Genomic DNA, 13,065 nt, shown 5'->3' with positions numbered 1-13,065 from the left:
TGGGGTGGAGAGTAATGAGGAGAAAGTTGTGATTAAAAAAGCTGTCTTGAAGCGTACGAACATATATTACCTTGACATATGACTGTTCACCATGCGATTTGTGTAACAAGACGAGTTAGCTTTCAGATAAAATCTGGAAGATGGGATTGGCAAATTTTAGTTTGATTTGGTGGAATGACCACATGTAATTAAAAAAGGCTAGGCAACTTTATTGCCAGACACATGCATTTATGAAAGATAATATTGACAGGCTTCTCAAATTTTCGATTATGGTAATTATTTGAACATGTTTGAAATGTATATTTATATCTCTTGAAAGAAGATCATGTTCACTCTAGAACCATCTAATCACACTAAACGCATTTTCTGGAGCACCTAAATTCATCCAGCAGTGAACGAAGAATCGAGATAAGGACCCGTCGTAAAACAAGCGACGTGAGTTCTCGTCTTATCACGCGCGCGTATCCTGTGGCATTCTACAGTCGTGCACTCAGCCCACTCGTAAAGCATACGATTTTCCAATATGTTCGCGATGAAACTAGGCGGCAGCAGACATGGGTGGGAAAATTTTAATAATTCCACCCCGGGCTGGAACGATTTGTCGAGCTCGCACCATCCACCATCCAGTCAACGGCGCTATAATATTGCGGCGTGATGAAAGAACTCTTGCCGGCGACGAAAACAAAGAGGAGAGGCTTTTTATCAGCGACAGAGATTTTAATTGGATTATAGATCGTGCCTTAAAATTGAATTATTTAATTACCGGAAGCAGCTTCTGGTACTTCTGGAAGCCTTCTCGCCGTGCCTCTGTGTCATCGTAACCGGAACAGTAGCCGTAAGTGTTAGTGTGCGAATCCATAAAAGGCTTATAGTAGTTTCAAAAGAAAGAACTTGCTTGGTTCTTAAAACTTCCCCACACGAAAGAATCCTTCCAATGATGGTAAAAACGAACATTTTAATCAGCTTACGAATCTGCTTCTGCTTGTTTCAAGCCAGGCATGGTGCTTCGGCTCCAGTCGCATAGAAAATTTCACTCTTATGGAGATTGGTTTTAATTAAAATCTGATATTTGCTCTCCTCCCAGACGATTAGGAATTATTTTCAGCTTCTGGAAGATGGATGAGTGTTTGCATGCGTGACAAGCATTGTTACTTTTTAGATTCTGAGAGTGATGATTTATAGCTTCAAATGATGTTTGATTGACAAGCTTTTTGGCATTCAAGTGTAGCATTTGAAAAGCAAATATTTTTAGATTATTTTAGACAATTTTCATAAGAGCTTAGAGCCAGCATCCAAATGAGAAATTTTGTTTCCAAAATTGTTGTTTCACAATTGGGTAAAACGTTTTTGAATTTCTTTTTGCAGATTCTGCCATATTATTTACAAAGCAGGATCGCAAGTGCATGAAATTGTCTTCTCCTCACGTTTTTAAGTCAGATCAAGAGTTGAAGATCGTCTATATCTAAATCTGATTTAAATTTTTTTTTAATGCAAAAGTAACAATTTTTATTATATGGTGGTTTCATTGGTTGAGTTTTAGTTTCAAGTCCATTATAAAAACACCACAAAACTCCAAAAGTCGCTTTGGCTGGATCGAAAAGCTTAATTATCAATCGGTTTTGATCCCACAGTTAATTTCAATTCATTGACACATTTAAAGCTTCAATACAGTGTTGCTTATTGATAAAAATATCTAAAAATAAGCTGGTACAGAAATTGACTCTGCACTGTTAAATCAATAATCTCAATTCGTGGAAAATCACTTCCCGAAATAGACTCGATTCCACTGTCATTATTAATGCAACGCACGTCATGAACCGCAGCAGCCTCCAGGGACATCACGCAAAAACGCCCGCAAATCAACCCACTGATAATATATTTTCCGTTTCTATCGAATTTTCCCAAACAACAACAGTGCCCCCGAGCCCACCGATCATTTCCGGCTACGAAGAAGGACAAATCATCCCGGCCGGATCCGTCCAGAAGTTGGGCTGCATGTCCACCGGAGGCAATCCCCTGGCGACGCTCACCTGGTACAAAAACGACAAGAAGGTAAGCCTAATCCAAATCTATCAGATGGATTCCTCGACAGATGATCCAGTTTAATCAATAGCCCCAATTTTTCTTGTACGAAAGAATGTTGATTCGATACACGAACTTTAACCTTGCAAGGGTACATGATACATGGTTCTTCATTATTAAATCGTGTCCTCGTTCCCTCCCCTGAATCCATCCCCACCCACACATGTCACCTGGCTGTCACCCGATTGGTCATTCGGCTACCGATGACCGTAACATAAACAAACCCCGAATCGAAGCTGGGCCGTTTTCCCGGTAGGACGAGATTTGATTTCACAGAGGGAAAACAACCGATGCGTATGAAACATACCAAGCACACAAACACTCTCTCCCACACATGTCAGGTCAGTACGTGCGTACCTGTACTTACATACCTACCTACAACCTGCTCTCCCAGGGTTGAGTTTTCTGCGAAAATATTTGTCTGGAAAAGTACGTTTTCGTTTCGGTCAGGTTACGGGTTACCTGTATCTGTTTTTCCTTGCTTGGCCGCCCTAACGTAAGCTTCTGCGAAATGATATTTGAAAAATAATATTCCGGCTGTCTGGGTGAGTTATATTTTGTGTCACATGTACGGATATTTAATTTGGGAGCCAATTTGTCGATACTTTATCATTTTCAGCTGATGAAAAATACAGCAAATCGAAGTATATCACAAGATAGTAGCTTTACAGCACTGTCAGAACAACTTTGAAGATTTAGAGAGCTTTTAATTATGAATGCTGAATAACAATCTAGAATCTATCCTATAATTTGGAAATTCACACCCCCTCCCCCAGGATTTGTGTTGTAGACACTGAAAAAAAAATTAACTCATAACGCGTGGTAAGCATGTATAAATTATGGGTGAAATTATGAAAAAAAACTCACGTGCTTTGCTGGAATTCGAACCCAGGACCACTTGGTGACTCAATAACTCAGTAAATAACAAGTTTAGAACTCAAATCCCCACAGACCACGCAGAACCCTTTCAGATTCCCATTGGAAAAACAGCCTCACAGAAGCTGAAAAACCATCCTTCCAGAAGCTCGAAAAGCTTCCTTCCAGAAATTTGAATAGCTTTCTTCCAGAAGCTGCAAAAGCTTCCTTCCAGAAGCTGGAAAAGCTTTCTTCCAGAAGCTGAGAAAACTTCCCTCCAGAAGCTGGAAAAACTTTCCTTCCAGAAGCTGGAAAAGTTCTCTTTTCCGAGCTGGAAAGGCTTCCATCCAGAAGCTGGAAAAGCTTCCTGCTAGAAGCTGGAAAAGCTTCCTGCTAGAAGCTGGAAAAGCTTCCTTCCTGAAGCTGGTAAAGCTTCCTTCTAAAAGCCGGAAAAGCTTTCTTCCCGAAGCAGGAAGATGGAAGAGCTTCCTTTCAGAATCTGGAAAGCTTCCTTCCAGAAGCTGAAAAAGCTTCCTTCCATAAGCTATAAAAGCATCCTTGCAGAAGCTGGAAAAGCTTCTTCCAGGAGTTGGAAAAGCTTCCTAACAGAAGCTGGTAAAGCGTCCTTTCAATAGCTGGAAACGCTTTCTTCAAGAAGCCATCTGTAAGCTGGAAAAGCTTCCTTACAGAAGCTGGAAGAGCTTCCTCACAGAAGCTGGAAAAGTTTTCTTCCAGAAGCAAAAAGCTTCCTTCCAGAAGCTGTAAAAGTTCTCTTCTAGAAGCTAGAAAAGCTTCCTTCCAAAAACTGCTAATGCCTCGTCAGAAGCTGGAAAAGCTGCCTTCCAAAAGCTGAAAAAATTTCCTTCCAGAAGCTAGAAAAGCTTCCTTCCAGATGACGGAAGAGCTTCTTTCCAGAAGCTGGAAAAAAATCCTTCCAGAAACTGCTAATGCCTCGTTCCAGATGCTGCAAAAATTTCCTTCCAGAAGCTGGAAAATTTTTCCTTCCAGAAGCTGGAAAAGTTCTCTTTTAGGAGCTGGAAAGGCTTCCATCCAGAAGCTGGAAAAGCTTCCTGCTAGAAAATGCAAAAGCTTCCTTGCAGAAGCTGGAAAAGCTTCCTCACAGAAGCTGGAAAAGTTTCCTCACAGAAGGTACAAAAGCTACCTTTCAGAAGCTAGAAAAGCTTTCTTCCTGAAGCTGGTAAAGCTTCCTTCACAAAGCCGGAAAAGATTTCTTCCCAAAGCAGGAAGATGGAAGAGCTTCCTTCCAAAAGCTGGAAAAGCTTCCTTCCAGAAGCTGAAAAAGCTTCCTTCCAGCAGCTGGAAAAGCTTCCTTCCAAAAGCTGAAAAAGCTTCCTTACAGGAGCTAGAAAAGCTTCCTTCCAGGAGTTGGAAAAACTTTCTACCAAGAGCTCGAAAAGCTTCGTTCCAGAAGATGGAAAAACTTTCTCCCAGAAACTGGAAAAGCTTCCTCTCAGAAAATGGATGAGCTTCCTTCCAGAGGCTGGAAAAGCGTCCTTCCAGAAACTGGAAAAGTTCTCCTTTAGAAGCTAAAATGCTTCCTTCCTGAAGCTAGAGAAACTTCCTTCCAGAAGCTGGAAAAGCTTCCGCACAGAATCTGGAAAAGCTTCCTCACAGAAGCCACAAAAGCTTTCATTCAGAAGCTTCAAAAACATCCTCCCAGAAGCTAAAAAGGCTGCCTTCTAGAAGCTGGAAAAGCTTCCTTCCAGAAGCTGGAAAAGCTTCCTTCCAGAAGCTGGAAAAGCTTCCTTCCAGAAGCTGGAAAAGCTTCCTTCCAGAGGCTGCTTATGCCTCGTTCCATTAGCTGCAAAAATTTTCTTCCAGAAGCTAGAAAAATTATCTTCCAGAAGCTGGAAAAGTTTTCTCCCAGAAGCTGGAAAGGTTTTCTTTCAGAAGCTGAAAAAGCTTCCTTCCAGAAGCTGGAACAGCTTCCTTCCAGAAGATGAAAAAACTTCCATCCAGAAGCTGTAAAAGCTTCCTTCCAAAAACTGCTAATGCCTCTTTCCAGAAGCTGCAAAAATTTCCTTCCAGAAGCTAGAAAAATTTTCTACCAGAAGCTGGAAAAGCTTCTTTCCCGAAGCTGGAAAAAAATCCTTCCAGAAACTGCTAATGCCTCGTTCCAGATGCTGCAAAATTTCCTTCCAGAAGCTGGAAAATTTTTCCTTCCAGAAGCTGGAAAAGTTCTCTTTTAGGAGCTGGAAAGGCTTCCATCCAGAAGCTGGAAAAGCTTCCTGCTAGAAAATGCAAAAGCTTCCTTGCAGAAGCTGGAAAAGCTTCCTCACAGAAGCTGAAAAGTTTCCTCACAGAAGCTACAAAAGCTTCCTTCCAGAAGCTAGTAAAGTTTCCTTCCTGAAGCTGCTAAAGCTTCCTTCTCAAAGCTGGAAAGACTTTCTTCCAGAAGCTGGAAAAGCTTCCTTCAAAAAGTTGGAAAACTTCCTTCATGAAGCTGGGAAAGCATCCATACAGAATCTAGAAAACCATCCTTCCAGAAGCTAAAAAACCCTTCCTTGAGAAGCTGGAAACGCTTCCTTCCAGAAGCTGGAAAAGCTTCCTTCCATAAGCTAGAAAAGTTCTCTTTCAGAAGCTGGAAAGATTTCTTCCAGAAGGTGGGAAAACATCCTTCCAGAAGCTGGAAAAGCTTCTTCACAGAAGATGGAAAAGCTTCCTCACAGAAGCTACAAAAGCTTCCTTCCCAAAGCTAGAAAAGCTTCCTCACATAAGCTGGAACAGCTTCCGGAAAGAAAGCTGGAAAGGATTTCTTCCAGAAGCTGAACCACTTCTTTCCAGAAGCTGGAAAACTTCCTTAAAGAAGGTAGAAAAGCATCCTTCCAGAAGCTGGAAAATCTTCCTTCCACAAACTGGAATGGTTTTCTTCCAGAAGCTGAAAAACCTTCCATCCAGAAGCTGCAAAAGCTTCTTTCCAGAAACTGCTTATGCCTCCTTCCAGAAACTGGAAAAGCATCCTTCCAAAAGATTGAAAAGCTCCCTTCCAGGTATTGGAAAAGCTTCCTTCCAAAATCTTGGAAAGCTTCCTTCCAGAAGCTGGAATAGCTGCCTTCCAGAAACTGCTAATGCTTCCTTCCAGAAGCTGCAAAAATTTCCATCTAGAAGCTGCAAAAATTTACTTTCAGAAGTTGGAAAATCTACCTTCCAGAAGCTGGAGCTGGAGAAGTTTGTCCATTATTCGAAATAATGTCATGCTTCTTAACGAAGCTGTTTTTGTTATTGCAGATTCTTTTCCAATCGATTGCAATCAATTTGCTTGTCTTTCGAGAGATACCCTTGTACGTTTTGAGAAAAGCTATCTAAGTAAAAATCATTCCAGCATTCCAGATTTTTCTGCTTCCTGAAACAGCTCTGCTAACTAAGAGAAGTTGTTTAATTTTCGGACTGCTTTCCTTCTAATTTTCAATATAAAATCAAATAACAAATCAATCAAACAGAGAGATATCTAAAATGTCAAGACTGGTAGAAATCGGAGCAAACATCCCACCTCGTCCCGACCGACCACTTTTTTCCGTCCATTCAACCGTCCATGTGGAATAATTTCATCAAGCTTCCTTTGTTACTCCAAATTGTATGTCACACAAGATGTATCATATTTTGCTCCGTTTGTTCGTCGTATGTGTTCCGGAGTCCTACTTCTGGGTGCTGGGTTTCCTACCGGGCTGGATCGACATTGTTGGACCTGATTTCAGCTTCTTTCATTTGCAGCTGTCTTTCACCTTTCGAAACAATTCAATTACTTCCAGCAAACTGAGGCTACTGTCCCATCAAATGCTAACAAACAAGTCATCTTCCGTTTGTTTTCTTACTCGCCTGAGGGGGCCAGTACCTTGAAAATGAATGATAAGAAAAAATATGGCCTAAGCTGCTCTTCGGTAGAGCTCACCTGAAGCATGACCAATTTTTCGATTGGAATCTACACGATTGATGAATCGGAGCCGGTCAATCTGTGCTGAAAGCCAATTTTGTCTGGCAGCTACTCAATATATAGGCAGAACACAATTCCGGAAGACTGGCTGGCTTTTCTTCACAATTTGACAGGGACGAGCTAAATTGGCTGCAATAAAGCAATATCTTTATGATTTGATGAATTTACACTTCTGTTAGCTTCTAACTTTTGTTTTGGGTTTCTGACCTGTGTATTAAATTAAAGTTCTCTTGATAGTAAAAATTCGGATTGGATTCAAGATGATGTTGGAAATTCGACGATATTCCCAACGCCATCTACCCCACAATGCAGAAAACAAGCGGAAAACGCCTAAATCCATGCAATAATCATATTCATCGCCAGAGCGAACGATCCAGACTCGAGTGAAATATCCAAGCACCGAAGCATATCATCACCACATGTTCCACGTGAACAATGTGGAAACCGTAATCAGATAAAAAGCAGATGATAACCGCAGCTTTTGCCGAAATAAACCCAGGGCTCGCATCGATTCGTATTCCCCGATCAGCGCTCCCGGTTCGGTCCGAAACTCCCCCATCGAATCCGGTGATGATTGCGAATCGTCTTCTCGTCCGTCGAGAAACGGGAGAACCCAGCTCAGCTCCAGAACCGAGAGCCGTGAGAAAGGACATTAAATTTTAATTTATTTCATTGGAACCATAAATATTTATAGCAATAAAATAAACAATATCTTGTTATTATTACGAAATCAATAACAGAAGCGACGACTACCCCCCTTGGAGCGATTTTGCAGCTGCTGACTAGCGCTCGCGAAGACGGTCCCAACTGGGAAGGTTCGAATTTCGAAACGAAAGGACGACATTTTTATGGTCCAGCCATGGTTCCATCCGGAAAGAGTGGGTGGAAATTTCGCTGAAGCATAAAAAAATCGAAATCTGAAGCCGTACCGTTGCATTGGCTCTCGGAACTGCATTCGGCTGGCTTTGCGGACTGTCGTTCGAATTCCTTCTGTGGTGTGAAAATCAGACGAATATCGGGGTTTAGGGAAAGCGATAAAAATGATTCAAGATTGCGGGAGGTAACCACTTCTTCCTCGAAAGGAAAATGGTTGTCTTTCCCTGGATGCTTGAACCTGGGATTGACCTAATTTTAGAAAATTTCATTGCCTTTGAATTTCATTCAATCAATGATGGATAAATTGCCTAAAATGGGTATCGGTGTTATGAGAGTGATTTAAATTTATGACAAGGAATTCTTTTCTCCAATAGGAGCTTTTAAAAACATTTATAGGAATGCTATATTGTAATGCTCTTCCAACTTTTCAAAATTATTGGTAAGATTTTCCTATGTATTTCGGCTATACATCATAAACTTGTTGATAAGAGCTTTACCAGAGATGGATGAAAGCTTTTTCAAGCTTCTGGAAGCAAGATTTCCAGCTTCTGGAAGAAAGCTTTTTCAGCTGGATGGAAACTTTTTCAGCTGCTGGAAGGAAGATTTTTCATTTCCTAGAAGGAAGCTTTTTCAGCTTCTGGAAGGAAGCTTTTCAAGCTTCCAGAAGGAAGCTTTTTTAGCTCCTGGAACGATCAGCTTCTGGAAGGATACTTCTGGAGGGAAGACTTCACAGCTGTTGAAAGGAAGCTTTTCCAGCATCTGGAAGAGCATATGGAAGTAAATTTTTCCAGCTCTCCAAGGATGCTCTTTCAGCTTCTGGAAAAAAGCTTTGTCAGCTTCTGGAAGGAAGATTTTCCTGCTTCTGTCAGGAAGCTTTTCCAGCTTCGGGAAGCAATCCTTTCTAGCTTCTGAAAGGATGACTTTCCAGCTTCTGAAAGAAGCTTTTCTAGCTTCTGGGAAGAAAGCTTTTCCAGCTTCTGGAAGGAAGCTTTTCATGTTCGCTTCTTGGAGGAAGCAGTTCGAGGATCTGGAAGGAAGTTTTTGTCGCTTCTGGAAGGTTTTTTTTTTCAGTTTCTGGAAGGAAGCTTTGTTTGCTTCTGGAAGAAAGCTTTTCCAGCTTCTAGAAGGAAGGTTTCTAGCTTCTGGGAGGAAGCTTTTCCATCTTCTGGAAAGAAGCTTTTTCACCTTCTGGAAAGAAGGAGTAACGCGCCCTAACTAGAGATCAGAAGACGTATAACTTTTTCGCAAAAACTTCACATCAATTTGTCCATTCAATCCAATTGCAAAGTATATGTTATGTTTAGTTTTTCGGTTGTTGTCAAACTTCCAATCGGCTAGTTGGCCAGAAACCACGAATCATAATTAATTAAAAAAAACAAGCATCTGACAGGAAACTCTTCCAGCTTCTGGAGGAAAGCTTTTCCAGCTTCTTGGAGGAAGCAGTTCGAGGATCTGGACGGAAGTTTTTGTCGCTTCTGGAAGGTTTTTTTTCAGTTTCTTGAAGGAAGCTTTGTTTGCTTCTGATCTGAAAGCAAGCTTTTCCAGCTTCTGAAAGCAAGCTTTTGGAAGAAAGCTTCTCCAGCTTCTGTAAGCAAGCTTTCCATGGAAGCTTCAGGAAGGACGCTTTTGTAGCTTCTGGAAGGACGCTTTTGTAGCTTCTGGAAGGAAGCTTTTGTAGCTTCTAGAAGAAAGCATTTCCAGCTTATTAAAGAAAGATTTTATAGTTTCTGAAAAAAAAACTTTCCCAGCTTTTGGAAGGAGGCATTTCCAATTTCTGGAGGACTGTTCCTGCTTCTGGAAGAAAGTTTTTGTAGCTGGAATGGAATGGCTTCTGGGAGAATGGAAGCTTTTACAGTTCCCTGGAGGAAGCTTTTCCAACTTCTGGAAAGAATCTTTTCCAGTATTTGGAAGGATTGTTTCACACCTTCTGGGAAGGAGCTTTCGCAAATTCTGGAAGGACGTTCTTCCATGTGCTGGAAGAATATTTTTATAGCTTTTGGAAGAAAGCTTTTACAGCTTCAGGAAAGAAGTCTTTCAAGCTTTCAAAGGAGAGCTTTTCCAGGTTCTGGAAGGAAGCTTTTCCAGCTTCTGGAAGAAAACTTTTCTAGCTTCTGAGTGGAAGCGTTCCAGCTTCTGGGAGGAAGTTTTACTGCTTCTATAAGAAAGCCATTCCAACTACTGTGAAATTCCTCAAACTTTTAGACGGAAGTTGTTTTACTCAGAATGTTATTTGATTTGGAATTTTATGCCTCACATACAATCCGAAGACAGCATTACGATCAAAGTTAAGGGCATTTTAGTTATCATGGGTGGTAATCACATGTTCGTTTTGATCCTAAAAGTCTGATTTTCTTTATCTGTTCATCACCTTCTTACGTTTTCTACGTCATTATTTTCAAATTTGCTAGTACCAATCCTGAAACCCTATCTAACCACACTATCTTCCTCATTTCCCCGTTACAGGTCAACTCCGTCATCAAAACAGCCGACAAATCCGTTTCCGCTGAGCTCACCATCCTAGCCAACGTGACGGACAATCAAGCACGCTACCGCTGTGAAGCGCACAATTCGGCCACCGAAATTCCGCTGTTCCAGACGAAAACCCTAAGCGTTCACTGTAAGTACTACTAGGATCTACCCACAGCAGAGCAATCTAAAGATTGACCACAATTGCCGCCATTTTTCCGCGCTAATATCCCGAGCCTATTTCCGGATGTGCGCGAATTTGCGGTATCGTTCCATCAGGTTAAATCTACTGCAATATGGCAGCAACCGCGCCGCAGTTTAATCCCATACAATTTCGCTTTTCCCGCTACGGTGCACTGTGGGGAAGAAAGCAACTTTGGTTGGCCAAAACCAATGAATATGATTATACAAATTCTCTGCCCAAAACCTCAAGCGCTCTGAGGATGCGCCCTAAGGTTCGATGTCTTCGATAAATTAACTTGGGTGCATTAGAGGCTTCTTTTGACGGTTTTGAGTTTCATCTAGCTAACTCAAAACTTATCTAGATAAGTTTAATCTTTTGATAGGAACATCCTAGCAAAACTTTCTTCTGCAAAAATGTTCATTGAAATGTTTCTGATATATTCCGAAGACACATGTACTTCGAACTCTTATTTAAACGTTTAGGACGCATCCCCAGAGCGCTAGAAGATTTGACCAATTCTGTCCCATAGTGCGCTACGACCAAACCAACATGCCTATAACCATTACCATATTCCGCAGTTGCCCCGGAGACGGTGAAGATAACGATCGACCCGCCTGAGCTGAAGCCCGGCATCGAAGCAACGCTGATCTGCGACTCGAGCTCTAGTAATCCGCCGGCGATAATTTCCTGGTGGCGCGATGGCATCGCAGTACAAGGTAAGTCCTCCTCTGCCGAGCTGGGTTATAATCGAATTCGACATCCGCTGCCACCAAATGCTGCTGCCATATATGCCACACACACACTGCCGTTGGATGGGGTTTTTCCTCCGGATCCGGACTCGGATAGTCGGAACTCCATTACAGCAGCTATTGCTATTCCGGCCCATCCCTCGGGAATAACGGGAATTAGTGCGTGTATCGTGCCCGACAGCTCCAGAAAATGCGCTCCTCGACGATGTCAACGTGGACTGACATTGATGCCGCCGCAAAATGTGTGACACATGTCGCTTCGTTCGAGAGCTTCCCCGCCCGAGAAACGCTATCAACCTGCAAGATGCACCAAAGGCAAAGAGAGCCTATTCTAGGTATACACTATCCGGCGTAAATTCGTTCAAATACACGTCTGGAGCACTTTATCCCCGGAGTGAAAACCCCACCCAGCAGCAAGCAACAGCCGAATGGTGGCGATTGTACAACGAATACCTGAAAACCATTTACCCGAAATACATTTGTCCCAGCTTATACCCGAAAAAAAAGTTTACCCGAATGCAACATTTACCCTAATGGTATAGACCTGTGAATCAGTCAAGATCTTCAAACACTGCGCTCTCGGAAGCTTTTAAAATACATAAGGAAATGAAACAGATATCCCTCCCCTTGGTTATGCGACCTTGCCGCGATGGGAGGGCATAATCCATTAGAAAGATAGAAAGACCAAAGGCGTAACCTGTAGTGGTGGTATCACATTTTGGCATTTTTAGCTTAAAGCCGCGTCATAATTCATATGGCATAGACGCAATAATATGTCGGATGTGATCCAACGGACATTCTGCGTCATTAATAGAATTGATGCCCATTTCAAATAATTAATCTATTCGAAGTGGACATTAATACTATTGGTGACGTTCAGTTTGCCTTTTGCTAACCAGAATGAACCGTAGCCACTCTTACTATTAGCTAGCTAGATACATCGTTATCATATACGACGTAGGGAATACTAAGGAACTCTTAGGAAAATGACTAGTATATTCATTGAGTAGAAATAAGTGGTGACAATCTTATTTTAATATGGTTTTTACATTGCCATAATAATACCTCTTTTGTAACAGCAGTATAAATAATCTAATTCCAGCTTCATTTTCGCAAAATTTACAAGTAGAAAGTAGGCGTTGTGAAGCATTGCATTTACCACCGAAAAGTGAATCTTTTAGGAGAAGCATAAGGTAACTTTACTCTTCAATGTACAATAAAAAGGCCATTTTACCCTTGTTTCCAGCTCTAACACTGCTATTTTTTGCAGTAATATGTGACACATTGTTAACTTTCGCCAAATCATGCAATACAGATACATTGAGTTGAAAATCTCTTGATTTTGCGCACAAATCCTAAACTACGTTGATACTGTGAGATACATTTATCAGCTACAACTTTGCCGAAGACCGTTTTCAAATCAGACGCCTCAGTAATTAGTTATTGATTTATATCCACAGTCACAAATTCTTCAGCACTGCTCATTTAACTTCTGAACAGGCAACATTGCTCCACCCACGGTGTACTATATTTAAGAAGGTGATATATTCCGAAAACTGACAGCTACTTGACGACGTCATTCCTATCCACCTCGAACAAATTTTCAAAATAATTGATCTAGTGGTCCGAAAGGTATATGGTACGATAGGAGTGACGTCACATGTTTTCAATTAAACTTGATGTTTACATCAGTGAAGAGCCTGCCTTGTTAATTTTTTATGCCGTGGCTCCACCTGGCGCGAAAGATAGCACGCACAAATCATGGCTACTATGTTTTACAGCATACATCCAGTAATGCCTGCAGAACAGCCCAATAATTATACCCAAAGTTTTACATTTCATTCAAAAATCAATAACTAATTACAGGAGCGTCCGATTTAAAAACGGTCTTCGGCAAAGTT

The 13,065-nt window shown here is 41.5% G+C and overlaps 1 protein-coding gene and 1 long non-coding RNA gene across 4 annotated transcripts in view; one reads left to right on the top strand and one right to left on the bottom strand.

Moving 5' to 3' along the window:
- The window catches only part of LOC5579127 (nephrin), a 655,956-nt gene that overhangs the window by 571,674 nt on the left and 71,217 nt on the right, over positions 1 to 13,065 (top strand). For all 3 annotated transcript variants that reach the window (XM_021849148.1, XM_021849147.1, XM_021849146.1), the window contains exons 10-12: positions 1,916 to 2,052; positions 10,229 to 10,382; positions 10,994 to 11,131. In XM_021849148.1, the coding sequence (XP_021704840.1) occupies positions 1,916 to 2,052; positions 10,229 to 10,382; positions 10,994 to 11,131 (429 nt within the window). The remainder of the gene's footprint in view (positions 1 to 1,915; positions 2,053 to 10,228; positions 10,383 to 10,993; positions 11,132 to 13,065) is intronic.
- Positions 6,333 to 7,113, bottom strand: LOC110677768. The gene is made up of 2 exons (XR_002501180.1): positions 6,848 to 7,113; positions 6,333 to 6,790 (listed from the first exon to the last, which is right to left on the bottom strand). It is a non-coding gene; the product is annotated as an uncharacterized LOC110677768 (long non-coding RNA).

Source organism: Aedes aegypti, chromosome 3 (genome assembly GCF_002204515.2).
Source record: "Aedes aegypti strain LVP_AGWG chromosome 3, AaegL5.0 Primary Assembly, whole genome shotgun sequence".
Lineage (NCBI taxonomy): Eukaryota > Metazoa > Arthropoda > Insecta > Diptera > Culicidae > Aedes > Aedes aegypti.
This window is presented reverse-complemented; position numbering and strand designations above follow the sequence as displayed.